Source organism: Arabidopsis lyrata (assembly GCF_000004255.2).
Source record: "Arabidopsis lyrata subsp. lyrata unplaced genomic scaffold ARALYscaffold_1, whole genome shotgun sequence".
In the NCBI taxonomy this organism is placed as follows: Eukaryota; Viridiplantae; Streptophyta; class Magnoliopsida; order Brassicales; family Brassicaceae; genus Arabidopsis; species Arabidopsis lyrata.
In genome coordinates, this window is record NW_003302555.1 from 1,266,559 (window position 1) to 1,290,054 (window position 23,496).

Here is a 23,496-nt window from a genome sequence, read left to right on the forward strand (position 1 = left end):
CCTATCACGTCGTAACAAACAAAAGGGCTTTTTATTGGGCCTTTGAAACTGGAAATTGAAATTATTTCAAAATTTTCGTAACAAACAAGCGGGCGTTTATTAACATTTTCTCCCGCTTAATCAAAACAGAAAAACCCCGCCTATCTTCCCGCCATTTGATATCTGTCGTACACGTGTCCTTAGACTCTCAAAGTAAATACCAATCGCACGGAGACGAAGCAAGGAAGTGCATCTTCTCCTTGTCTTCAGCTTCAAGAGCTTTCGTCGTTTAGATCTGGTTTTTGGATACTAATGGCGGAATTTACAAACATGCTGATGAATCCATGGGTTCTTCATCTCCAGAAGCTCGAGCTCGAGCTCAATTGCCCTCTATGGTTAGTTCCGTCCACTGCTTCCTTTTTTCCTTGATTACATTGTAGATCAATCGAGTATTTATATAGTGTTCTTGGAATCGTAACAATCAATTTACGTAATTTGCAGCTTGAAATTGCTTAATCGACCGGTGTTGCTTCCATGCGACCACGTCTTTTGCGAGTAAGATTATCTAACCCCTCTGTTATTTTTTACCAGTTCGTTACAAAATTGAATTCAAATAGTTTCTTATCTTTCTGGAAATTATTTGGCAGTTCATGTGTACACAAATCGTCGCAAGTCGAAACAGGCTGTCCTGTCTGCAAATCCAAACATTCCAAAAAGTGTAAGTCGATTTGATATTCATCTGATAATGGAACTCTTTCTGTGAAAAATTTGTATTAAGTAATATTTACTCTCATCTGCAGCTCGGAGGAATCTTCAATTTATGGAGAGTGTTATAAGCATATACAAAAGCTTGAATGCAGCTGTTAGTGTTCATCTCCCACAATTACAGATTCCGAATGATTGCAACTACAAGGACGATGCCCCTAAACACGGCGGATCTGAAGATTCTGAGATGACTGATAAGGATGTGAGCAAGCGCAGTGGTGGTACTGATTCCTCTTGTCGTGATGGTTCTCCTCTTCCGACCTCAGAAGAAAGCGATCCAAGACCTAAACATCAGGATTGGACTGCTGAGCAGTTGCGTGATCATCTCTTATTATATGAGTTTGAATCAGAGAATGATGCTGGCAATCACGTAAGAGCATATTATTGAACATTTTGATTCATCAGGCGGTTTTCGTTTTCTTTTCTATATCAGTGCACAACATTAAAAGATGTGTATAAATTCCTTTTTCTTTTCTTGCTGCAGACACCGGAAAGTTATACAGGACAAACTGCAAACAATGTGAGGGACATCAGTGCTTCTGAGCAGCCTGCCAATGCTGCAAGGAAGCGGATTTGTGGTGATTCCTTTATCCAGGAAAGCAATCCAAATCCTAAGACTCAGGATCAAACTTTGCTGCGGTTGATGGAGAGCCTCCGGTCAGATGATCCCACTGATTATGTTAAATCACAGAAACATCAGGTGCATTCTCGTCTTGCTTCATAAGTTGACCATTTTGGTTCATCAGTTATGAGTATTCTTAATCCCACATTGATGTTAATAAATGGTGTACTTTGGTTTTTGGAAAATATATATAGTTTTGTTCTGTGCTTGAGATCAAACAACTTAAGATGTGTATTGATCTTTTGTCTCCAGCCGTTACCCAAGAGTCATACAGAACAAGATACTAAAAGGAAGCGTGACATCACCGCTTCCGAAGCAATGGAAAATCATCTGAAAGTTCCCAAGAGGGAGAAGAACCTGATGCAAAAAGCTGCTGATATTGACTTCAATGATAAATGCTCTGCAAACTCTGATGATCAACTAATTGAGAAAATCTCAAAGGCATCAGATAAACCACCATCCAACATAACTATTTGTGGATTCTGCCAATCCGCTATGGTATCTGAGGTAAAACCGTAAAAGTCTTTGCCGTATCCTCTGCTCTAAAAACTAAGCTTTTCTATTTGTGAAGTATTTTACTCAATTGGCTGGATCAATATTTGTTAGGCTACTGGAGAAATGCTGCATTACTCTAGGGGAAGACCAGTGGTTGGAGATGACATCTTCCACTCCAATGTTATCCATGTCCATAGCGCATGTATCGAATGGTATATAAAATGAAACCCAAAAAACTTCTACATTTGCTCATCTTTATTTCTGCAAGTCCCTGTGGATAGAATTTGGCTAGGGTGTTAAACTCTTTTGCATGATAAAAATACTAAAAGCAGCTGAATAAATGTTCAGGGCACCGCAAGTTTACTATGAAGGTGACACAGTGAAGAACCTGAAAGCAGAACTGGCAAGGGGGATGAAAATCAAGTGCACTAAATGTAGTCTAAAAGGAGCTGCCTTGGGCTGCTATGTCAAGTCTTGCCGCCGAAGCTATCATGTTCCATGTGCAAGGGAGATTTCCAGATGCCGTTGGGATTATGTAAGTTTTGCCAGGTTTTCTACAATCTCATTTTCGCATAAGAGTTACTTACCAAAGTTCCAATTGTAATGTGAGATTGTTTTCTTGGTCCTTATAGGAAGACTTTCTTCTACTTTGTCCAGCTCATTCTTCTGTCAAATTCCCAAACGATAAGTCTGGACATCGCGTATCCAGAGCTGAGCCCTTACCAAAAACGTATAAATCTTTTTCAGCATATAATGTTAATACTTACCAGTATGACATTATTATTCTTATGATAACAACTACCTTGCTCTTTCAGAAATCCTGCTGAGCTATGTTCTTTGGAGAAAACACCAGCTATTACAAAAGAGCTCGTTCTCTGTGGATCAGCACTCTCTAAAAGTGATAAGGTCAGTGTACTAAGTTTCTCTTCTTTCCACAAGGTTCAAACAAGAAACTCTGTTTGTGGATTTATCACTTTTGGTTCAAAGTTGGTAGAGCTTCTGCTAACAAAAAGACTAATTTTCTCATTGCATTGCTATTCCCCAGAACCTGATGGAAAGTTTAGCTGTTAAATTCAATGCAACCATATCAAGGTACTGGAACCCAAGTGTTACACATGTGATTGCTTCTACAGACGAAAAAGGAGCATGCACAAGAACTTTGAAGGTTCTTATGGGTATTCTCAATGGAAAATGGATTGTCAAAGCAGATTGTAAGTTATAATGCTCTCAGGAATTTTCATGATCTTAACTTTTTTCACCATTAAAGAATCTTCATGTTTACATGAATTAGTCTTGAATTGTTTCTAGGGATGAAAGCAAGCCTTGAAGCTTCTCAACCTGTTGATGAGGAACCATTTGAGATTCAAATTGATACTCAAGGATGTCAAGATGGACCAAAAACCGCAAGACTCAGAGCAGAAACTAATGTAAGTATAATCACAAACAAATTTTAAAGTGCTTTGCTTCTTTTGGATATCTCACTCTATTCTTTTTTTAATTTTTTTCTGTTGTCAAGCAGAAACCAAAGCTCTTTGATGGCTTGAAGTTCTATTTCTTTGGAGAATTCGATAAAGGATACAAAGAAGACCTTCAGAATCTAGTAAAAGTAGCTGGTGGGACGGCCTTGAACACAGAGGATGAGCTTGGTGCAGAAAGCAGCAACACTGTCAATGACCAAAGATCATCATCGATTGTGGTTTACAACATTGATCCTCCACTTGGATGTGCCTTAGGTGAAGAAGTCACGATTATTTGGCAACGAGCTAATGACGCAGAAGCTTTAGCTAGCCAAACTGGGTCTCGTCTCGTTGGTCACACATGGCTCTTGGCGTCCATTGCTGGTTACAAGTTACATCCTGTGATTAGCTAATTTCGAGAAAGAGACAAAAAGGCATATTTTAATTTCACTACATATGTAACATTGTTTAATTTCACTTTTAATTTCGTAAGATAACAAAACAGATTCTTGTTTGTACGCATATAAATTTCAACTTTTACTTTGGAAAAACAAAGCTTTGTAACTTAAATTTTGGAAATCTTACCGATTAATGACAGATAATTAATGAAAAATAAATTGTAACGAAAAATGGTGTTCAACGGACCAATAACAAAGCTTTGACAGGTCAAAATTGTAACGGTCACTTACTTTATCCTCCTAATAAACAACACAATTTAAAAAAAATAAACAAACCCTAAATCCCCAATTTCCAAAGTTAACACTACACTTTTTCCCCCGCTCTCTTCTCAGTGATCGTCCCCACCACGCTCCTCAATTTCGATGTCGACCTATTAATGCTTGATCAAATACCTGGAAACCACACGCATGAAGTTTCTCTTCTTCTCTCGCTAGACCTTGAAGATTTCGGATTATGGGTTGCTTTTCGGGTTGCTTCGGTGGTCGGAAAAATCGCCGGCGTCAGAGACGCAGAGAATCCGATCAAGCTAGAGATAACGTAAGTTTCCTGAGAAATTTTCTTACGCTTAGTTTGTGAGAGTTTTTATTTGAATTCCTCGCATCTTTTTAGTGATGAATTTGCTTGAATTACGCTAAATTCTAGATAGATCATCTCCGTGTTTATCGAATTTAACTTCCATTGATTTGCTTGACCCGAAGAATTTATTTGTTATGCTTAGAAACTCGCTGCGGAATCTGCAAAACTTGATGATAGAGTCCACACTGTTGACGAAATCCCGAAATCTTCTGTGATTCCAATTACCGAGATTTGGTGAGTTTGATTGATTTGTTTGCGTGCTTTTCCTCTAGATTCAAGTTTTGAGCTAACATATTCTGATTTCTCAGTGACGAGGCTGAAGAGAAATGCAGTCCAAGCTCTATTACTAGGAAGAGAGTCACTTTTGACTCCAAAGTCAAAACCTATGAACATGTTGTTTCAGAAGAATCTGTTGAACTCTCAGAAGAGAAGAACGAAGAGGTTGAATCCGAAAAGAGGTCACTGAAGTCAAGCAAGACTGATGATCAGTCTTCTTCTGAGATCATTGAGGTTGCCTCAAACTCCTCAGGGTCGTATCCTTCAAACCACAGATACAAGAATTGCAGAGAAAGTGATGATGACATAGAGGAGGATGATTTTGACTGCAGTGACAGCGATCTAGATGAAGATGAAGAGTATTACAGTGATATTGGATTTAGTGAGGATAGCTTGCATATCCCAACCAAAAAGGTTTGTACTGAAGAGATTGGGGATAAAACAGAGGAGACTGATGCAAAGCTGAGAAGGTCTAACGAGAGTGTTAGAGATGGAAACCACTATGATGGCCAAGGAGTACTTAACCCGGTTGAGAATCTCACTCAGTGGAAATCCGCTAAATCCAAAGGGAGAACAATGCAGAAACAGTCTCAAAAGGAGAACTCTAACTTCATTGCAGATCAAGAAGAAAGAAGGGATTCCTCTTCTTTTGGCACAGACTCTCAGATTGATGATATAACACTCAGCTTCAAACCAAAATGCAGAACTGAACCCAAGAAACTGAGAAACCAAGAACTGGCCGTTGATGCTAGCCTTTCAACATGGTTGTCAACATCTGAGTCCGGTAGCGAATGCAACAGCGTCTCTAGGTATACCTCTACACCCGAGAAACACAAGTCTAGCTGCTACTCAAAACCGGTTAAAATCAACCATGACGATAGACCTGTACTATGCGCATTGACATTGGAGGATATCAAACAGTTCTCGGCTACATCTACGCCAAGGAAATCACCGAGCAAAAGCCCTGATGAGACACCTATTATAGGCACAGTTGGTGGTTACTGGGGTAATTACTCAAAGGCAATAGATTGCGGCTCTGCATCTTCATTCAAGGGAATACCAAACACCACCAGCAAGTACAGAGAGGTACGGATAAACCAGTAAAAACATCCTACAAGACAGTAGATACTGACCTTATCACACTTTAAAAACCAACCACCTCAAGTGCAATAATTAAGTCAAAGAGTCCTTTTTCTCGACAATGATAGTTTTTTGGAAGTGCAGGATAAGAGCGTAAATTGGCATTCAACTCCATTTGAGGCAAGACTGGAGAAAGCTTTGAACAACATAGACAAATAATGGTGCTGCACTCATTCAAAACTTGCTTAGTTGGTACTGTGTGATTTTGATTTGATTTCTCTCTGTTACGTATAATCATTCTATTTGTTTGTTCTGTGTTATCCATACGTCTCTTAATATAAAAATGACACAGAAAAGGGGAAGAAAACAAAAAAACAGAATCAAAACTGCTCTCTCTTATTCGCAGGTTCTTCTTGTTCAAAGAAGCTAAATCAAAGTTTTGTGTTTGGTTTTGATTAGGCGACATAGTAGATGGAGTTAGGGAGCTTGAAGGTTCTCTTAGGAAGAGGACAGCCTGCAAAGCTGCTCCATTGGTCTCCCATCACTCCCCAAACTCTGTAACCAAGACTCATCAGCCATGTTCTCTTTTCTGACTTGTATTGTTTCACTTCCTTTTGCTCATCTTCTAGCCCCCTGCATTGTTCAGTTTTCTTGTTAGAGTAAAAAAGAAACACTAGAGGGGTGTACAACATCGGTTTTTTGCTCACTTAAGAGTGAATCTATTAAAACTACTCAAGGTATTGGAGTGGACAAATTTGATCTTCGATTCATTTTGGTTTTAAACTGGTTTAGAAAATATATGAACCAGATAGAGTTTGGTTTCAATATCCGGTTTAGTTGTACCTGAGCATTAGGTTGGACCAGCCATAGTAACCGGCTTGGATGAGGTTGTCGACGGTGGCAGACCTGAGATATTCTTTCCGGGAAGAGATCAAGAAGATCTTAATGCCTCTTTCTCTGATCTCATGGTACAATTTCTTCATGTGTGGCACTGCTGGTGCTTTCTTCATCTTCATCCAATCCTCTAATTTCGTTGAGTTCAATTTCTCTCCTCTGTTTTTAATGAGAAAATATTAAGATTAATCCATGTTTAATCTAAATTTAACATCTCTAATCAGAGATCCAGTCCGGTTCAGTCCGATCCAAATTCCAAAGTGCATTCACTCAAGTAAAAAAGTAACAATATCTACAATTTCCTATAAACAACACACGTCAATTAAAAGCGGTTAACCTTAAACCGGGTAAGATAGAGAATTGAACTTACCCGAAGAAGCCATTTTTCTTGTGGTAAGGTATGGTAGAGAGAAGCGTGTCATCGACATCAAAGATCCAAGCGTCCATGCCATCACACTTAGTCTTGCTACAACACATACTTCCGAAATGAAGAATGACCTCATCAACGGTTCTCGCCACGTCATCCTTGTACTGCGATGACGTCATGTAATCCTCGATGTGAGATACACACTCTTGAGGCACCACATCGAAGTTTCTGATGTTGTGAACTTCCACGTTGATCCTCCAGCTTTCACAGTATCCTTTCAGGTCCGTCTTGATCCCTTTAGAAACGATACCGTTTTGGCTTGAGGACGAACCGAGTCCTTTGAGTTGGTTCAAGATGTTCCAGTCACCAGCGGAGACGACTCCGACAAAGAGTGAGGCTAGTGCCAAGGAAAGAAACATGGTTCGGTCCATGTTTGAAAGAGTTTTTGGATCTTGAGATTTTGATCACAAGTGTGTGTTTGTGTAGTTGTGCATGTAAAGAGGATTTTATAAGTAGAAGAGTCAAAGTACTGGCCCTAACAATAAAGAAAAAGAATTAATACACAAATCTGAATCAAAGTTTTTGTTGTTTCATTAAATCATTTTTTTAATATTTTGGTTGTGATTTTATATTTTAGAGTTGTTTTGATTGCTACATTCATGCACGATATGATCGAGCTTTACAACTTTTTAAGGGAGGCAAAATTATGAAAGCTTAGCTTAATATGCGGGAGAAACAAAAAAGATGTGGATAAATTAAAGATAAATAATTGGTATATAAGAAGTGTATGATTGTAAGAGCAATTGATATCCTCGATTAGTGGCGATATGATTGTCAAAAAGTTATTACACACATTGTATGTAGATGTATCATGTATTTGACTATCGGCACAAAATGGTATGCACATTGCAATAAATAAATGCTATTGGGAATTCATATTTGAGAAAAATGGATGCATCATGAAGCGAGTTGGATGATAGTGTGAAATGCATCAATTATCAAACAGCTATTTAACTTACTTTTCTAACAGTTTTCAAATCAATCGATCAAAATAATTTGTTTTTCATCAAATGATGTTCAAAGTAGACATTGTTATATACTCTATTGAAACCAAAAATAATATGGGATCACAAGAACAATATAGATATAAGTAAATAGCTATTTTGAGTCAATAATCTAAACTAAATTACAGCAACAGTTGTTTTCATCTTTAATTTTTTTTTTGTTGGCATTATGAAATGGAAAGGACAAGAGACATAGATCTAGAGAAGAGGTGGTCAGGTTATGGTGACAAATTGATTGAAGAGTTGGAATGGAAGCACATGGATTTTAATTTTAATAAATAAAACCGTTGAATAAATTGATTTTTGGTTTGCTAGCTAGCAAGGATAGATATATACAAAATTCAAATATACAAATAGCTAATTACAAAAAAGATATATACATACAGAAATTGCAAAAGCATGACCCTCATGAACAACTCAAACTTCTTCCCACTTGCTTTTTAAATTTTTTACAAATAATAATCTTCAACTCTTAAGCTCTTTTTTTTTTTTTTTTTTTTTTTTTCTGCATTTGTATTTGATATCTTATAATTATATATATAGGCTATAGAGATTAAGACATGTAAAATATTTATTTTCAAAAACATGTAAAAATGAAGTTCCACTAAATCGTTATGAGTTGACATTAGAAACACTCGGTTTTCCAGCAAAGCACGTATACGACCGATCATGCACAGTTGGATTACAATTAAATGCTTATTATTTTTCAACTGCCAATGCAGGTTCAAAGTGTATATAGATTAAACATTTACTTTACCTTCTGGCGATATTTGCCAATATAATCGTAAAATGTTTAGCAATGAGTATCTCATTTTTCCATTATTTTGATGTTTTAAATAATATACGTGTTATACATTAGGATACCACTTTCGTAAAAAGTTACTTTCTTGAACAAAACAATTATAAAATTCAAAAAAGTAGAATGGTCAAATAAGTAACACCGATCAAAACATGACAAGAGTTGTTTATAATTTGTTAACGATTTTAGATCGTTTATCACATCTTGATTGAATTTCATACATAAATAAATGAAATGTAGCGAGAGAGTTGTTCAACGGCAATTTGAGCTGTTATCACTTGTTTTAGATGAACAAACCATGTGCACAAAGACAATACAATCATAAACTGAGAGTAATAAAAGTAAAAAGTAAAAAATTGTCCATCCTAGTCTTACGATCATCTTATCTATTGACTATTGGTCTTAACCAGTACTGTAAATTATGGTTTACTTGAAGAAAACGAACGTGATTAAGAGAGATTTAGAATTAAAGATAGTCAAACTTCTAAATTAATCAAAAGTCACAAGACCCTCAAGCTAAGCTATACAGAGTTTGATCTCACAATAACCAACTTAGCATCTTGTTTTCCAACCTACAAAATCAATTGACCGGGAACGGTTTGTTAATTAAGAGAGTCCCATTCACAAAAAACGGAGGGTCTCATATCTTTTCTTCTTCATTCTCCTCTCATGCTTTGTTCATAATCTGCATGATCTCTGAAACATAACAAAGGTAAAAAGATACTCAGTGAGATGCAGAATTGATATTACTCAGTCCCATGTAACAGAATCAGGATGATATTACTCACTCTTTGATCGCTTCTTGTTCCTGCAGAATCTGCTACCACACAGACAATCAAAGGGTTTCATCAGAGATTCATCATCGTTGAAGTCAACGCCATAATCCTGAGAATGTGAAGTCCATGATTCACATCAGATCAATGTATATCAAGATATCAGCAAGCATTAAAAATATACAATCTTTTCCATGGGTATAGAAACTTGTCAGTCATGGATTGTGAAATTGTACACACCCATGTGAGTTCCTCCATTGCCTCGATGTCCCTTGTTGTGAAGAATGCAAGCTGGAGAAGATTACAGTTATAAGATTTCCCAGAAAAAAAAAAGAAAAAATATATGAGCAAAAGATTATAAATGAGACCGTAATTGAATCATTACATGATAATAATGCTGATCCGGAGTCTCGACTTGAACTGGGATCTCGATCAAGTTTGCATCAAGACATCTACACACATCAAAGGACAGAAAGAAACATCAGTTTAAAATAGAGAAAAGGCCAATGGTATTCTGATTATTACTGCAAGCCATTACCTGTGGTTAAGGAACCCTGATATATTTCCATAATGCGTCCCATCAAGACACAGAGCTTTGTCATCCTCTAACCTCTCTTCAGAACCCCAATGTGCATCCAATATAAAAGGACAAGTGAGTTTACCTTCAAAGCTACGTTGGTATAACTCCGGAATTGTCAATATCTCTCCAATGTACTCACAAATAAATGCCCCTTTAGGCAGTTTCTCCAACGTCCTAAGGCCCCAGCCTTTCCCATTTGGTGTGAAAAACACCTGATATTAAAAAAAACGATTGATCGAAAATGGAAACTAGTAAAGACAAACACGTAAAAAGAGTTAGTTAAGATGAATGTTTGACCTGTAATTTGTTTTGTATTCCTCTTTGTATCACTCGGTTACCGCATATTTTAGTGCAACCACATTTGATCCAACACTCTTTAATGGCTCCCCTCTTCAGATGCCCTTTGCATGGTTCCAAAATCTCAACCTTTTTAGCTCTCTCCAATGGGCACTCTTCACAGAATTGCAGCACCTGTTTCCGTTGATCGCGGGCCTCAGAGATCCGAGCTTCCAAGAATTCTTCTTTGAGTAAGCCATTTACTGAGTACGCAAACACGTTATCAAAAGCAATTGCACAATTGCACGACATTTCTGAAGCCAGGCAATCTTCGATACAGGAAAAGGAGCAGCTTTGCTCATCAGAGAAACTTGAGAGTGAGAATTTCACTGGAGCATCTTGAAATACAAAGCTATGACGCATGTAACGGAAACATGAAGGAACCTTGTCGTTGATCTCATTCACCCATGGAATCTCAATGTTTTCTTCACCAGCCGTAATGTCCTTCATGTTGCTAATTGCTCTCAAGCCATCTTCAGAGATCTCGCATTCAGGAACAACAACCAACCCCATCGAAATGCCAGCTGCACCACTTTCATCACCCGCCTTACTTATGTCACATATGGTTTCTGTTTCAAGTGACTGGCTGGTTGAATTCTTTGCCAAGTCTATGTAACAGCTACACATGTCCTTCATGAACCCAAGGACCGAAAACTTGGGGTGAACAATTTTGTACGACTTGAGACACTTCTCCTCCATTGCTCTCCGAAGATCCTCCATAGAAGGCAAACACAAATTCGTTGTTTCTCCAGTTGCAGGCGCAAAACTTAGATAAATCTTCGCCTCACCAGAAGTCGAAGAAGCTAATTCAACTGAAGCAGCGGCAACCTTATGCTCACTAGATTCCCCAATAGCTGAAGGAGACACATCCATGGCAATAGTATCATTGAGATTATCTTTGGTTTCCCTATCCCGTTCTTCCACATGTATATTTGATTTCTCGATCTCAAGCATGGGAGCTGAACAGTTTCCTGTATCCAAATAATGAAAAGAAGTGTCAAAAAGTAACATCACAAGAGACGGATCAGGTTAATATGCAAAGGCTTCAACATCTGATCACAACCACATAAAAGCAATACAAGAAAGATTACTAAGTCTACATGTAACACTACCTAAAATCACAGACTTATGATCTATATTGGGCTCATCATTGAGGATAATAAGTGCATCGGCCTCAGAGTCCTTTTCATCTTGTATAGGATCAGCTGGGATTAGAAGCATTGGTGGTACTCCTTTGGGCTCCATTGACGTGCGACTGCTGGAGCTAGGACTTGCATTGTTATAGACAGTCATTGCCAATCCTCTTTCACCACTTCTGCGTAAGTACCTCTTTAACGGAGGTAATTCAGTCACATCATCATCTTCATCTTCCTCTTCCTCTTCAGGCTGAGTCTGTTTTACCGAAAAAAAATAAACACAGGCTATATAATATGAGTATGACCAAGAAACCTGAAAAACAGATACTAAACATACCTTGGGATCCTCTTTGTTGGGCTTCTGTGATTTGGGACTGCATTCGCTAAGGTTTGTGTTGTATTCAGAACATCTTCCACGTTTACTACGCAACCTCCTTTTCAATGGAGTTTCATCTTCATCCATATCATCCTCCTCATCTTGTACCAAAGGCTGAGTTTGCTTTAACCAAAAAAAACAAGTTAATGTTACATGATGATAACAAATTCTAAAACAACAAAGATATTTAGTTCGTATACCTCAGGAGCTTTCCTCCTTCCCCTGCTGGTTGCTACATTCTAAAGATTAAACAAAAAAGATCATCAAAACCTTGAGAAGAAACAACAACAAAAACATCCGAAAATTGGCATCAAAAAATGGAAAGTTAACTTACTTTGGACTTCTTTTCCTCTTCTTTCTTTTTCTTTTCTGTGGACTACCAGATGACATATCAAGAAAGAGAATTGTGTGAGTGTGAATATAAAAATAAAATAAAATGAAAAGTGATTAAGCAGAGAAAACAAAACCTGGGCATCAGCCTCGTCGAAGATTGCATCAAGAAGGACCTTATAGGCTTCATCTTCAATGAAATCCCAGTTATTATCATAGGCCTTGAGAAGTTTTCTGAGAAAGGCCCTTGTTTTCGTCTCTGATATTCCTAAAAGCTTCATAGCGTCACAGGCTTTCTTAATCTTAGGATTCGGTGCCATTTTCGACGAATTTCTGCAATGACAAAGCTAAAATCACTCACCCACCTCATAAAACATTCAGAAAGTATACATAACAAAACTGGAAACTTTCATCTTCCAATAAGGCAATAAGAGTGAAAACAGAGATGAATCAAGAGAAGAGCTTTGTCTTCTTAGACAGTAAAAGAGTTAGATGTGTAACGAAAGTATGAGCCTTTACCACCAAAAAATTGGAACTTTTTTTTTTCTTTGTGGAAAACCGAACGGACAACAAAATACCAAAACCCTAAAACGTCAATTTCCCAGAAAAAGAAATGAGTAGAGATTTCAAAACGGAATTAAAACTGAAGCGATTGGAGAAAAATGAGAAGAACTTACCAGCAAAAGAAGGAACTCTGAAACTGATTTAGGGTTTTAAGAGAGTAAGTGAGCAAGTGGAATTTCCAAGAAAAAAAAGATGATGAGAGAATGGAGGGCAAAATTTTTGAATGCTGGTGTTTGTTTGATCAATGTCTGTATCTCTTTGTCCACCGAAAGACGACCATTTGAAAACTTTTAAAAGACCAAGTGAGGGACTCCAAACTTGATTGAGACTCTCCTTCCTTTGAGAAACTTGCCATTTTAATACAAGGACCAAAACGCAGCGTTTGAAAGTTGTCATTGACTTTTTCTGTATGAGGAGGATTAATGAGACAAACCAAAAGTGAACCTTTCTCTCTCTACGTACAGTGTCAGTATGATGATGACTCCTTTGAATTGACTGGTTTAACTCAAAATGAGGTCGGCTTCAACCCTTGTTCTAAAAACCGGCCGCCTAGGCGTTGATCGGAGGAGCACCGCGACGATTTTGTCCAAATCGGTGAGAAAAATCGGAGATCCGATTTTTTGTCCGCCTGGACCGCCTAGGTGGCCGCCTAGACAGCGCCTAGCCCAATTTTTTTTTTTTTTTTTGTTTTTACTTTTTTTTTCATCTAAAATTCAAAACGTCCTACTTATGTTCGTAATTTGTATAAAAATCATAAATTTGAAATTAAAATCTTGTTTTCATGTGTTTAATACAATTTTAAAAAACAATATTATATAAATTTCTTAATTATAATGGATTAATATGTTTTTAAAATATTAAATAGTCCTAAAACTAATCTCCGTGTAATCCCCGATTTTCTTGCTAGGCGCTAGGCGCATCCTCACCGCCCGACTAGCGCCTAGCGATTTTTTGAACACGGGCTTCAACACTTATGGGCCTACAGTTTCATTCCCCCTTGATTTCCATCCAGTGAATGAGGAAGCAACCAAAAGGTTTTAACATCTGGGACGTGAACAACATGAAGAAGAACAGTACTTGTGTGCTTGGCTCATGGTGTTGTTCTTCTCTTAAGCCATTTCGTAAGGTGAATGGTTTTGTTCTGCTTCTAGCGGCATATGTTTGGTTAACTTATTACTACTTATGCTTATCTTCAATTCTCGACTTTTTATTAGCTATACTTCTCAATTGTAGTACATCCTTCTAGTGGCAAGTATGATTTCAGTTTTGGTTCAAGTGTAAAGGATATAGGGGAAGAAGAAAATCAGGAGATTCTGGAATCAGCAAGTCAGCTAAACCAAAACCCTTGATGCAAACAGAGTCGAAAACCACGAAGATAGAGAGAGATACACTGAACAATAGAAACATCATTAAGGTTTTGGCAGTCTATTTACAGTCCTTGCCAAGTGAGGGAGTGATGATCAAATCAAAATTTGGAGTAATCAGAACTAAATGGCATAAATGTTGAAGAGAAACTAAGACAGTGTAACAGCTAAGTTATCAAATGATTCTACATTTAGCTAACGTAGTGCATTAATATAAATCACTTGTACAAGAAAAGCTCTCATCTTTATAGTGCTCAAGCCATAAATTACCAAATAGATTAGAAGCAGATTGCCCAAACACAAGCTTGAAAATTGCGAATTCATTGCAAATCCCTTATGAGTAAACCTAATCTTACACAAGGAAGGAAATTAACAGGTTCTAATAGAGTAGCAGAAACAAGCATGATGATAATATCAAATTCGAATTAGGGTTTCTACAGTTACTTTAGTGCATCGCACCGACCGGTGGGGTTCCGAGAAGACTCGTCTGCTGAAACTCAAACTCGCTTAATTGCTGATCTTTCTCCAACTCTAAGATCAAAGGGACGACAAGGATGAGCAACGTCGTTCCGGCGATCCACGCCGCCTTCCCGGTGCTCTTTAACAGCTTCTTCGACACGTGGACAGCATCGCAAGCGGCGCGTCTTCCCTGAGAAACGATTTCGTAGTTTGAAATCTTCGCCAAGATGCTCGAATCTCTCCCGCCGGCTCCGATTTTCTTAGGCGCCATTGATTGAAAAGTTGAGAGCTCACAGCCAGACGACGAGGGTTTTCACTCGATCGATGATATTGAAAGGGTTTCTCTGTTTTAATAATGGGCCCATTAAGAAATTTCAAGCCCATGTTTTTAAAGGCCCATTTATTTAACGGCCCATATTGAGATCCAATGTACGCCGACCAACACGATACGCGTCGCCTTTCGTTTTGGTACGTCGTCTCTAACCCTATACCCTCTCTTCCTGTAAACGAAACAAACCCAAAATCGAAAGCTGAGAGCTCTCTCTTCCATTGAAGCTACTTTCGAAGAGAGCATTCACTGATTTGGAAAGAGTTCTAGAAGCGACGACCATCTTCTTCAGTTCCCGAGGTACATAGCCTTTTCTCTTTTCTACGAATTGGGAACAAAACTAGGGTTTTTCATTAGCTCAGTTTTATCGGGTTTCTGATTTTGTTTCGATTATGGTTAGATTTTTTTCTTTTACTGTTGAAAAACCTCCGTATCCTGCTTTCCTGGTTGTGATTCATAGGAAGATTGAGTGAATTTTGCTTTACACTGATTTTTATTTTACCTGTTTCGAGTTTGTGGTTTCGGTTTGTATTCAACACGCCTCTGATTTGCTACACTAAATGAGATCCTTCAATGAGTCTCTCATTTGCCTGCAATTAATGACATCCTTCGATGAGTTTACTAACAGTGATTCTATTCTTATGTGAATGTAGTTTTCTAGAAAGTTATGGGAGACAGCGAGGCCATGGTTTCCGAGGGATACACTTCTGCTCCATATGGAGATTATAATGCTTCTGCTGCTACTGTGGAATCGACAGGGCAAGAGACTGCACCAATTGTTGATTCATCACACTCGGTCAACGATGATTCTGTGGTCAATGGGACTGTGCCAGTTGAGAACGGAAATGCAACAGATAACGTGGCTGTAACTGCTCCAGCAGCGGAGCATGGAGACAATCCTGGTAAGCTTGTATGAGCACATTAATTCTTTCTCAGTAGAGACATCATTACAAATTGATTCTAAGGGGCGTCACTAGAACCTGATCTTAACTTTGATGATATAATCCTTTACTGATTCCTTCTCTGTTGTTACAGGCTCTACTCTCTCACCGGAAGAGGAGCGCTTGTGGAATATTGTAAGGGCTAATTCTTCAGAGTTCAATGCTTGGACTGCCTTGATTGATGAGACGGAGAGGATAGCGCAGGTATGTGGATTTACATAATGAATCTTATTTTTCCTATGTACTCTGCTCTGACCTCTGAAATTTTCTCTGTGTTGACGCAAATGTTTGTCATCTGGATCATGTTTCCATAACTTATTTGCTATCTGAATCTTAATAATGAGTATTCCGTTTTTATTTGTACACCTTAAGTCGCTATCATCTTTCGATATCTTTTTCTAAGTTTTACTGTCAGCTAACTTAATCCATTTGCTCTAGATTGGTAATGTTTTCCTTGCTACCCTGATTACAGGACAATATAGCAAAAATCCGGAAGGTCTATGATGCTTTCTTAGCAGAATTTCCTTTGTGTTATGGCTATTGGAAAAAGTTTGCGGATCATGAGGCTCGGGTGGGGGCAATGGACAAAGTCGTAGAGGTTTATGAAAGAGCAGTGCAGGGAGTTACATATTCAGTGGATATCTGGCTGCATTATTGCACTTTTGCCATCAATACATATGGAGATCCAGACACAATCAGAAGGTAATAAATGCTTATTCTTCTATTTGTATGTGTATTAACAACTTGGTGGATTTTCCAATTACCTAGACAAAATGATTTTACCATCTAACCCTTTTCTTAGATTGCTACAGCAAGTCCTCTCGTTTGTGGCGGAAACACCTGATGGAATTAATTTAAAAATACTTCTTTTTCTTATTTTCAACACACTAGCTTTCAGCCTCCTTCCATTCCTATCTGATATCTTTATCTGAAACTGTTCCCTTTTTTTGGTGCTCTTTACTTCTCTGGTTTGAAAATTTTGAAGTTAAAATTACCTGTTTTAACTGTCACCCTCCCCCGAAGTGCATCCATATGCAAAATGCTGCTGGAAAGATGTCAACCAGTTTTGGGCTTAGGTAGCCCTTGACTGCTCGATTTTGGCCATAGTATGCTTTTACCAGGAAGGTAAATGCAGTGTTTGGCAGTATCATGCATTCAAAGAGTGAATCCTTTTCTCCATAGAACTCGTGTTTGTCTTTATTGATTGGATATGTCCTGTGTCTTTCAGCTCATATGACATTCTTTTTACTATAATGCTGTTGCAGGCTTTTTGAACGAGCTTTGGTTTACGTTGGAACTGATTTTCTTTCCTCTCCATTGTGGGACAAATACATTGAGTATGAGTACATGCAGCAGGACTGGAGCCGAGTTGCCATGATTTACACCAGAATATTGGAGAATCCAATTCAAAATCTCGATAGATATTTCAGCAGGTAATTCTGACTGATTACATTAATCATTTTTGTCTGTGCTGAAGTGGATAGAGTCTATTTATGTGGATTGTTATGGTTATGGTTAGAAAACATTATGTTGATGCGCTATGTTGATTTAGCACTTAATCGAGCTCAGCTATATGGCAGATATGCTGTATCATACATTTGATTGATATACGCTAAATCCAATTTTATATTTCATCTATTTTCCCTCCTGACATTTCTGTTATTTCTGATGGTTTATTGTTAGCCAGGATTTTTATATTTTGCTCATAATCTTTAGTTTCTTTCTGATGTGTATGTTGCTTCTTCGTTCTGGTATTTTTTTCTGTTGTTGATAAATGCTTGTCTTGCTATAGTTTGAAGGAGCTAGCTGAAACACGGCCTCTGTCGGAACTAAGGAGTGCTGAGGAATCCGCAGCTGCTGTTGTTGCTGGTGATGCTTCTGAAAGTGCACCATCTGAGCCTGGTGGAAAGGCAGATGAAGGACGATCCCAAGTTGATGGTTCCACCGAACAATCCCCTAAATTGGAAAGTGCTAGTTCAACTGATCCTGAGGAGTTGAAGAAATATGTTGGCATCAGAGAAGCCATGTACATAAAATCCAAAGAGTTTGAATCTAAAATCATTGGTTATGAAATGGCTATAAGGAGGCCCTATTTCCATGTGCGTCCTCTGAATGTTGCAGAGCTAGAGAATTGGCACAACTATCTAGATTTCACCGAGAGGGATGGAGACTTCAATAAGGTACTGGGGTTTAACTCTCTTATACGTGAACGTACAAGTGTTTTGTAGATTAAGTCGTACTTCTGTCATATTATTGACCTACAGTTAAGTAGTATCTGGTGCATCATATGCTTGATTGGGTTTCCATTGGATCAAGCAACTTTTAAATGGGAAATAACTGAGGCCAAACCATGGGCCTCGATTTGGTAACTTAAGGCTAAGTACTTCAAACTTTCAATTTGTCAATGGATATTTTAGGCGTGAGTTATCCTGTTGTTGAAGTTCCAATGTTATTAATGCAGGTGTCTTCCTAACAATCTGTCTGTCAGGCAAGGAGGGTCCCTCTGTATGTGAGGGCCCCTCTGTTGGACTTGTAGAGTATTTCTTGTGGATTTCTCCTTTGTGCTTTCTATGTTTACATGTTTTTTTTTCCCCTAGTGATCATCATATATGTTTTACATTTGATTGTCTTTTTCAATAGGTGGTCAAGCTGTATGAAAGATGTGTGGTTGCCTGTGCAAATTACCCAGGATACTGGATTCGTTATGTGTCAAAAATGCGAGCAAGTGGAAGTACGGACCTTGCAGAAAATGCCCTTGCTCGAGCAACTCAAGTCTTTGTGAAGGTATGAAATGTGTTTCTCCAACCTTTTTTGGGTAGTTAAATTTCATTAATTAGGAGTGGCTTTGCAGAATAATTCTAAATAGACAGCTTTGACTCTCATGGTTATTTATCTGCTTTCTTTTCTTTTATAGAAACAACCAGAGATTCACCTTTTTGCTGCTCGATTAAAAGAGAAGAATGGAGATATAGCTGGTGCTAGAGCTGCATACCAATTAGTGCACTCTGAAATTTCTCCCGGACTTCTTGAAGCAGTAATCAAACATGCAAACATGGAACACCGACTAGTAAGCTTCCATGGTGATTAAAGAACTAGTATAGATTACTATCACTGGTTGTTTCCCTTACATGTCTCCTAATCTTATCTGTAGGGTAATCTGGATGATGCTTTCTCTTTGTATGAGCAAGTGATTGCTGTTGAAAAGGGGAAAGAACATTCCACAATACTGCCGCTGCTGTATGCTCAATATTCAAGGTTTTCATACTTGGTACGTCACATGGTCTATACTACTAAGACTCATACAACTGATTTTTGAACTCATTGTGTTTTTGTTTTCATGATGGAGTATGTGGTGATTTGGCTTCTTACTTTTCTCAATATTATTTTCAGGTTTCCAGGGATACTGAGAAAGCTAGGAGGATTATAGTCGAAGCACTTGACCATGTACAACCGTCAAAACCTCTCGTGGAATCACTGATTCATTTTGAGACGATTCAGCCACCACCAAGACAGATTGATTACCTTGAGCCACTCGTAGAGAAAGTTATAAAGCCAGATGCAGATGCCCAGAACATTGCAAGTGCCTCTGAGAGGGAAGAGCTATCCTTAATATATATAGAGGTAATGGAAAAGAAAGAAAACAATCCTTGCTTGAACATCATGTATCTATATTATTGGTTTTAACAGCCAAATGTTCATGGCCTTTGCAGTTCCTGGGTATTTTTGGTGATGTGGAGGCCATTCATAAAGCGGAAGAGCAACATGTTACACTGTTTTTACCTCATCGGAGCACGTCAGATCTGAAAAAGCGTAGCGCAGATGATTTTCTCTCATCAGATAGGACGAAAATGGCAAAAACTTACAACGGCACTCCACCTGCTCAGCCAGTATCCAATGCATATCCAAATACTCAGGCTCAATGGTCTGGTGGTTATGCTGCGCAACCTCAAACTTGGCCACCAACACAAGCTGCTCCTGCTCAACCGCAGCAATGGAACCCTGCCTATGGTCAACAGGTAAAATACCAAAGATAGAACCAAATCCTTTACATCTATGGTTTTACTCTTATAATAGCAACGAATTTACCTCTGTAGGCTGCTTATGGTGCATATGGGGGATATCCTGCTGGCTATACTGCTCCACAGGCACCAACACCTGTGCCACAGGCCGCTGCTTATGGCGCCTATCCTGCTCAGGTAACCGAAATTCTTAATGTGTTAAACTTAGGAAGTATCTAAGGATTACAGAGATTAATAACCAGCAGTTTAAAATGGGAATTACTCTCGGCGATAAGTCTTTGATCAACTAACTTGGATCTTTTCTTTGTGAAAACTTTTTCAGACATACCCAACACAGAGTTATGCACCTCCAGTTGCAGCTGCAGCACCAGCGGCTGCGCCGGTGCAGCAACCGGCTGCTGCTGTTGCTCCTCAAGCTTACTACAATACGTACTACTGAGCCTATTACTGGTGCTGGTTGTTTTTGTAGGAGATTGATAACCATTTGCTTCTATCTACTCAAGTTTAGTGTCTGAATGTTTTCACATGTCTGAATGTTTTTACGTGTCTCTCTTTTCTCGATCAGTGACAATAGATTTACTTTTCTCGAGTTGCTTGATCCGTAAAAGATCTTGGATTTTCGCCGGTTATCATACAGATTGTAACCAGAGAAGTTGAATTGATTAGCGGGTTAGTGCTGTTTAAATGATCAAACTCAGTGTCGCAAAAGAAAAAGGAAAACTAAAGACAATTAGAGAACTTAATGTTACTCTCTATTAATTCGGTCTACAAATCAAACCTGTTTATTTGACGAAAAAAAAAAAGATTCTTTTTCTATATTACTTTCTTAAAAATTCAAATTTATTTGCTATACTTCCAAAATTGATCATGTATCCAATCATTAAAAAGGAAAAAAAGAATGGACCTCAAATTAGAATTGAATGGACCTCAAATAAGACTTGATGTTATTTGAGAATTTATGGGGTAAATTAGTGAGAATTTCTAGATATATTATTTTAAAAAGTATTTTGTGCGACTGTCCACGATTTTCGTGTTCATCATTTTCTTGTGGCATTTCTTCAGATAGCAAAGGTAATAACTTCTTCCCCAAGGTAGCTTGTGATGTGTAGAATTGCTTAAAACAGTTTTATAAACATGACTTTTTGATTATTTTTTATGAAAGCTAAAAAGACTGGGATACTACAAAGCTGACATATTTCCACCTTCCTGATTAGGGTTTCGCAAGATCAGAGAAGAATATGTTAGGTTACAAATGTCTCCACTGGAACAATCTTATAGATTTACCGCCATTAAAGGACCCTGAAACCTTCTCTCTTCCTGCTTCCATTCCCCATTGGCCTCCAGGTAACTCCGATTCCATTCAATCCCCGACTTCTCTTGTTAGCGATTTCCAATTCTAGTTTTAGGTTTTCTCGGCATTCCCAAAAAGTGATTTTTATTTCTCGATTTTCCCCAATTTCGTGAAATTCAACTGGGTTTTATCAATCAGATCTCTATATCCACTAATCTAATTCGAACGATGGTCAATCAAATCGTTTTGCGTTTTCAAAGAAGATTCTTTAAAGATTGCGTTTTGAACAATTTTTGAGCTGTATCTCTCAGATTTTGTTTCTGCATTCTTTGAAACTGATCAGGTCAAGGCTTTGGCTCTGGAACAATCAATCTCGGCAAATTACAAGTCATCAAAATCACGGATTTTGAATTTATATGGCGATACAGATCCACAGAGAAGAACAAGAGCATTTCATTCTACAAACCAAAGGGATTGTTTCCTAAAGACTTCCATTGCTTAGGTCATTACTGTCAATCTGATTCTCATCCTTTGAGAGGTTATCTTCTTGCGGCAAGAGATTTAGTAGATTCATTAGAACAGGAAGAGAAACCTGCATTAGTGGAACCTGTTGATTTTACTCTTGTCTGGAGCTCAAATGATTCAGTAGAAGATGAATGTAGTAGTAAGAGCGAACGCGGTTACTTCTGGTTACCGCAGCCTCCTGAAGGGTATAGATCGATCGGTTTTGTGGTTACAAAGAGTTCTGTGAAACCTGAGTTGAATGAAGTTAGATGTGTTAGAGCTGATCTTACTGATAAATGTGAAACCCACAATGTCATTGTCACTGCTGTTTCCGAATCTTTAGGTGTTCCTTTGTTTATATGGAGAACTCGGCCTTCAGACCGCGGCATGTGGGGCAGAGGTGTCTCTGCAGGTACTTTCTTCTGCAGAACTCGGCTTGTTCCTGCTAGAGAAGATATTGGTATCGGTATTGCTTGTCTAAAGAATCTAGATACGAATGTACACGCGATGCCAAATGTTGATCAGATTCAAGCTTTGATTCAACACTATGGTCCTACACTAGTCTTCCATCCTGGTGAAACTTACTTACCTTCTTCTGTTTCGTGGTTCTTCAAGAATGGTGCAGTTCTCTGCGAGAAGGGAAATCCGATCGATGAACTTATCAATGAAAATGGCTCGAATTTGCCTCAAGGAGGAAGCAATGACAAGCAGTTTTGGATTGATTTGCCGTGTGATGATCAACAAAGAGATTTCGTCAAGCGAGGAAACCTTGAAAGCTCGAAACTTTACATTCACATTAAGCCTGCTCTTGGAGGAACGTTCACGGATCTTGTCTACTGGATCTTCTGTCCTTTTAATGGACCAGCGACCTTAAAACTAGGACTTGTCGATGTCTCATTGATCAGCATCGGCCAACACGTCTGTGATTGGGAACATTTCACTGTCCGAATCAGCAATTTCTCAGGTGAGCTTTACTCAATCTACTTCTCACAACACAGTGGCGGCGAGTGGATCGAAGCTTATGACCTTGAATTCATTCCCGGAAGCAACAAAGCCGTTGTTTACTCGTCGAAACATGGTCACGCGAGCTTTCCTAAGGCTGGGACTTACTTACAGGGATCGACAATGCTTGGGATTGGGATAAGAAACGACACTGCGCGTAGTGAACTCTTTGTAGATTCGAGCTCACGGTACGAGATCATTGCAGCAGAGTATCTGGGCGGCAACGGTGTGGTGGCAGAACCGCCGTGGCTGCAGTATATGAGAGAATGGGGACCAAAGGTTGTGTACGATTCAAGAGAGGAGATAGAAAGATTGGTGAATCGATTTCCGAGGACGGTTAGGGTTTCGCTTGCTACAGTGCTGAGAAAACTTCCGGTGGAATTATCCGGCGAGGAAGGTCCAACGGGACCGAAGGAGAAGAACAATTGGTATGGCGATGAAAGATGGTGAAATCTCACTGCTCGGAAGAAAAATGTGGTGAGATTACCATCGGAGCCCTAACAGTGTAACTTGTAGAGGAAGAAGAAGCTTTAATTGCGCAAAGATTAATGACAGTTAGCGTAGGATTAACGTAAAACTTGTCGTTAGAAGTGTATACAAGTGGGTCCCATCATGTATGTAATTAAAACTAATAAACTTATTTAGACGAACAAACCCACA

General features: G+C 38.6%; 7 protein-coding genes across 13 annotated transcripts; 4 read left to right on the forward strand and 3 right to left on the reverse strand.

Annotated features, from left to right (window-relative positions):
• The first annotated feature begins 153 nt into the window (after positions 1-153).
• LOC9328256 (BRCA1-associated RING domain protein 1) lies at positions 154-3,873 on the forward strand. The gene is made up of 13 exons (XM_021013202.1): positions 154-374; positions 481-534; positions 627-697; positions 780-1,114; positions 1,229-1,444; positions 1,619-1,873; positions 1,973-2,073; positions 2,210-2,396; positions 2,494-2,591; positions 2,677-2,767; positions 2,907-3,072; positions 3,170-3,288; positions 3,381-3,873. Exons 1-13 carry the CDS (start codon positions 292-294, stop codon positions 3,729-3,731), a joined length of 2,127 nt encoding a protein of 708 aa, XP_020868861.1. The 5' UTR covers positions 154-291; the 3' UTR covers positions 3,732-3,873.
• Positions 3,874-4,040: 167 nt separating this feature from the next.
• On the forward strand, positions 4,041-6,477 carry LOC9325553 (uncharacterized protein DDB_G0283697). Of its 2 annotated transcripts, none has more exons than XM_002889443.2 (5): positions 4,041-4,314; positions 4,496-4,587; positions 4,662-5,715; positions 5,854-5,930; positions 6,169-6,477. In XM_002889443.2, exons 1-4 carry the CDS (start codon positions 4,231-4,233, stop codon positions 5,926-5,928), a joined length of 1,305 nt encoding a protein of 434 aa, XP_002889489.1. In that variant the 5' UTR covers positions 4,041-4,230; the 3' UTR covers positions 5,929-5,930; positions 6,169-6,477. The 2 variants fall into 2 exon arrangements, with proteins under 2 accessions (XP_002889489.1, XP_020868862.1); XM_021013203.1 differs by having other exon boundaries at positions 5,854-5,961; positions 6,169-6,260.
• On the reverse strand, positions 5,955-7,473 carry LOC9325554 (acid phosphatase 1). Its single transcript, XM_002892148.2, has 3 exons — positions 6,974-7,473; positions 6,553-6,762; positions 5,955-6,342 (listed from the first exon to the last, which is right to left on the reverse strand). The coding sequence occupies exons 1-3, from the start codon at positions 7,399-7,401 to the stop codon at positions 6,165-6,167; spliced, it is 816 nt and encodes a 271-aa protein (XP_002892194.2). The 5' UTR covers positions 7,402-7,473; the 3' UTR covers positions 5,955-6,164.
• A 1,728-nt stretch (positions 7,474-9,201) lies between these two features.
• LOC9328257 (probable inactive histone-lysine N-methyltransferase SUVR1) lies at positions 9,202-13,267 on the reverse strand. 3 transcript variants are annotated; one of them, XM_021015062.1, is made up of 13 exons: positions 13,042-13,267; positions 12,502-12,697; positions 12,369-12,410; positions 12,235-12,273; positions 11,996-12,157; positions 11,635-11,914; positions 10,484-11,493; positions 10,269-10,398; positions 10,145-10,160; positions 9,992-10,058; positions 9,847-9,897; positions 9,622-9,718; positions 9,202-9,529 (listed from the first exon to the last, which is right to left on the reverse strand). In XM_021015062.1, the coding sequence occupies exons 2-13, from the start codon at positions 12,682-12,684 to the stop codon at positions 9,501-9,503; spliced, it is 2,106 nt and encodes a 701-aa protein (XP_020870721.1). In that variant the 5' UTR covers positions 12,685-12,697; positions 13,042-13,267; the 3' UTR covers positions 9,202-9,500. The 3 variants fall into 3 exon arrangements, with proteins under 3 accessions (XP_020870721.1, XP_020870720.1, XP_020870719.1); XM_021015061.1 differs by having other exon boundaries at positions 10,145-10,398; positions 11,996-12,148; positions 13,042-13,266; XM_021015060.1 differs by having other exon boundaries at positions 10,145-10,398; positions 13,042-13,266.
• A 1,215-nt stretch (positions 13,268-14,482) lies between these two features.
• Positions 14,483-15,081, reverse strand: LOC9328258 (mitochondrial import receptor subunit TOM9-1). The gene has a single exon (XM_002892150.2). The coding sequence runs from the start codon at positions 15,020-15,022 to the stop codon at positions 14,738-14,740; it is 285 nt and encodes a 94-aa protein (XP_002892196.1). The 5' UTR covers positions 15,023-15,081; the 3' UTR covers positions 14,483-14,737.
• Positions 15,082-15,226: 145 nt separating this feature from the next.
• LOC9328259 (pre-mRNA-processing factor 39) lies at positions 15,227-20,732 on the forward strand. Of its 4 annotated transcripts, XM_021011605.1 has the most exons (15): positions 15,227-15,379; positions 15,733-15,981; positions 16,115-16,224; positions 16,493-16,722; positions 17,286-17,453; positions 17,813-18,200; positions 18,285-18,385; positions 18,462-18,525; positions 18,661-18,804; positions 18,935-19,087; positions 19,172-19,288; positions 19,411-19,641; positions 19,731-20,036; positions 20,115-20,216; positions 20,362-20,732. In XM_021011605.1, exons 2-15 carry the CDS (start codon positions 15,747-15,749, stop codon positions 20,476-20,478), a joined length of 2,466 nt encoding a protein of 821 aa, XP_020867264.1. In that variant the 5' UTR covers positions 15,227-15,379; positions 15,733-15,746; the 3' UTR covers positions 20,479-20,732. The 4 variants fall into 4 exon arrangements, with proteins under 4 accessions (XP_020867264.1, XP_020867262.1, XP_020867261.1 ...); XM_021011603.1 differs by lacking the exons at positions 18,285-18,385; positions 18,462-18,525 and having other exon boundaries at positions 15,741-15,981; XM_021011602.1 differs by lacking the exons at positions 18,285-18,385; positions 18,462-18,525 and having other exon boundaries at positions 15,228-15,379.
• A 249-nt stretch (positions 20,733-20,981) lies between these two features.
• On the forward strand, positions 20,982-23,490 carry LOC110224740. Its single transcript, XM_021011606.1, has 2 exons — positions 20,982-21,383; positions 21,674-23,490. The coding sequence occupies exons 1-2, from the start codon at positions 21,278-21,280 to the stop codon at positions 23,284-23,286; spliced, it is 1,719 nt and encodes a 572-aa protein (XP_020867265.1). The 5' UTR covers positions 20,982-21,277; the 3' UTR covers positions 23,287-23,490.
• Positions 23,491-23,496: the final 6 nt, after the last annotated feature.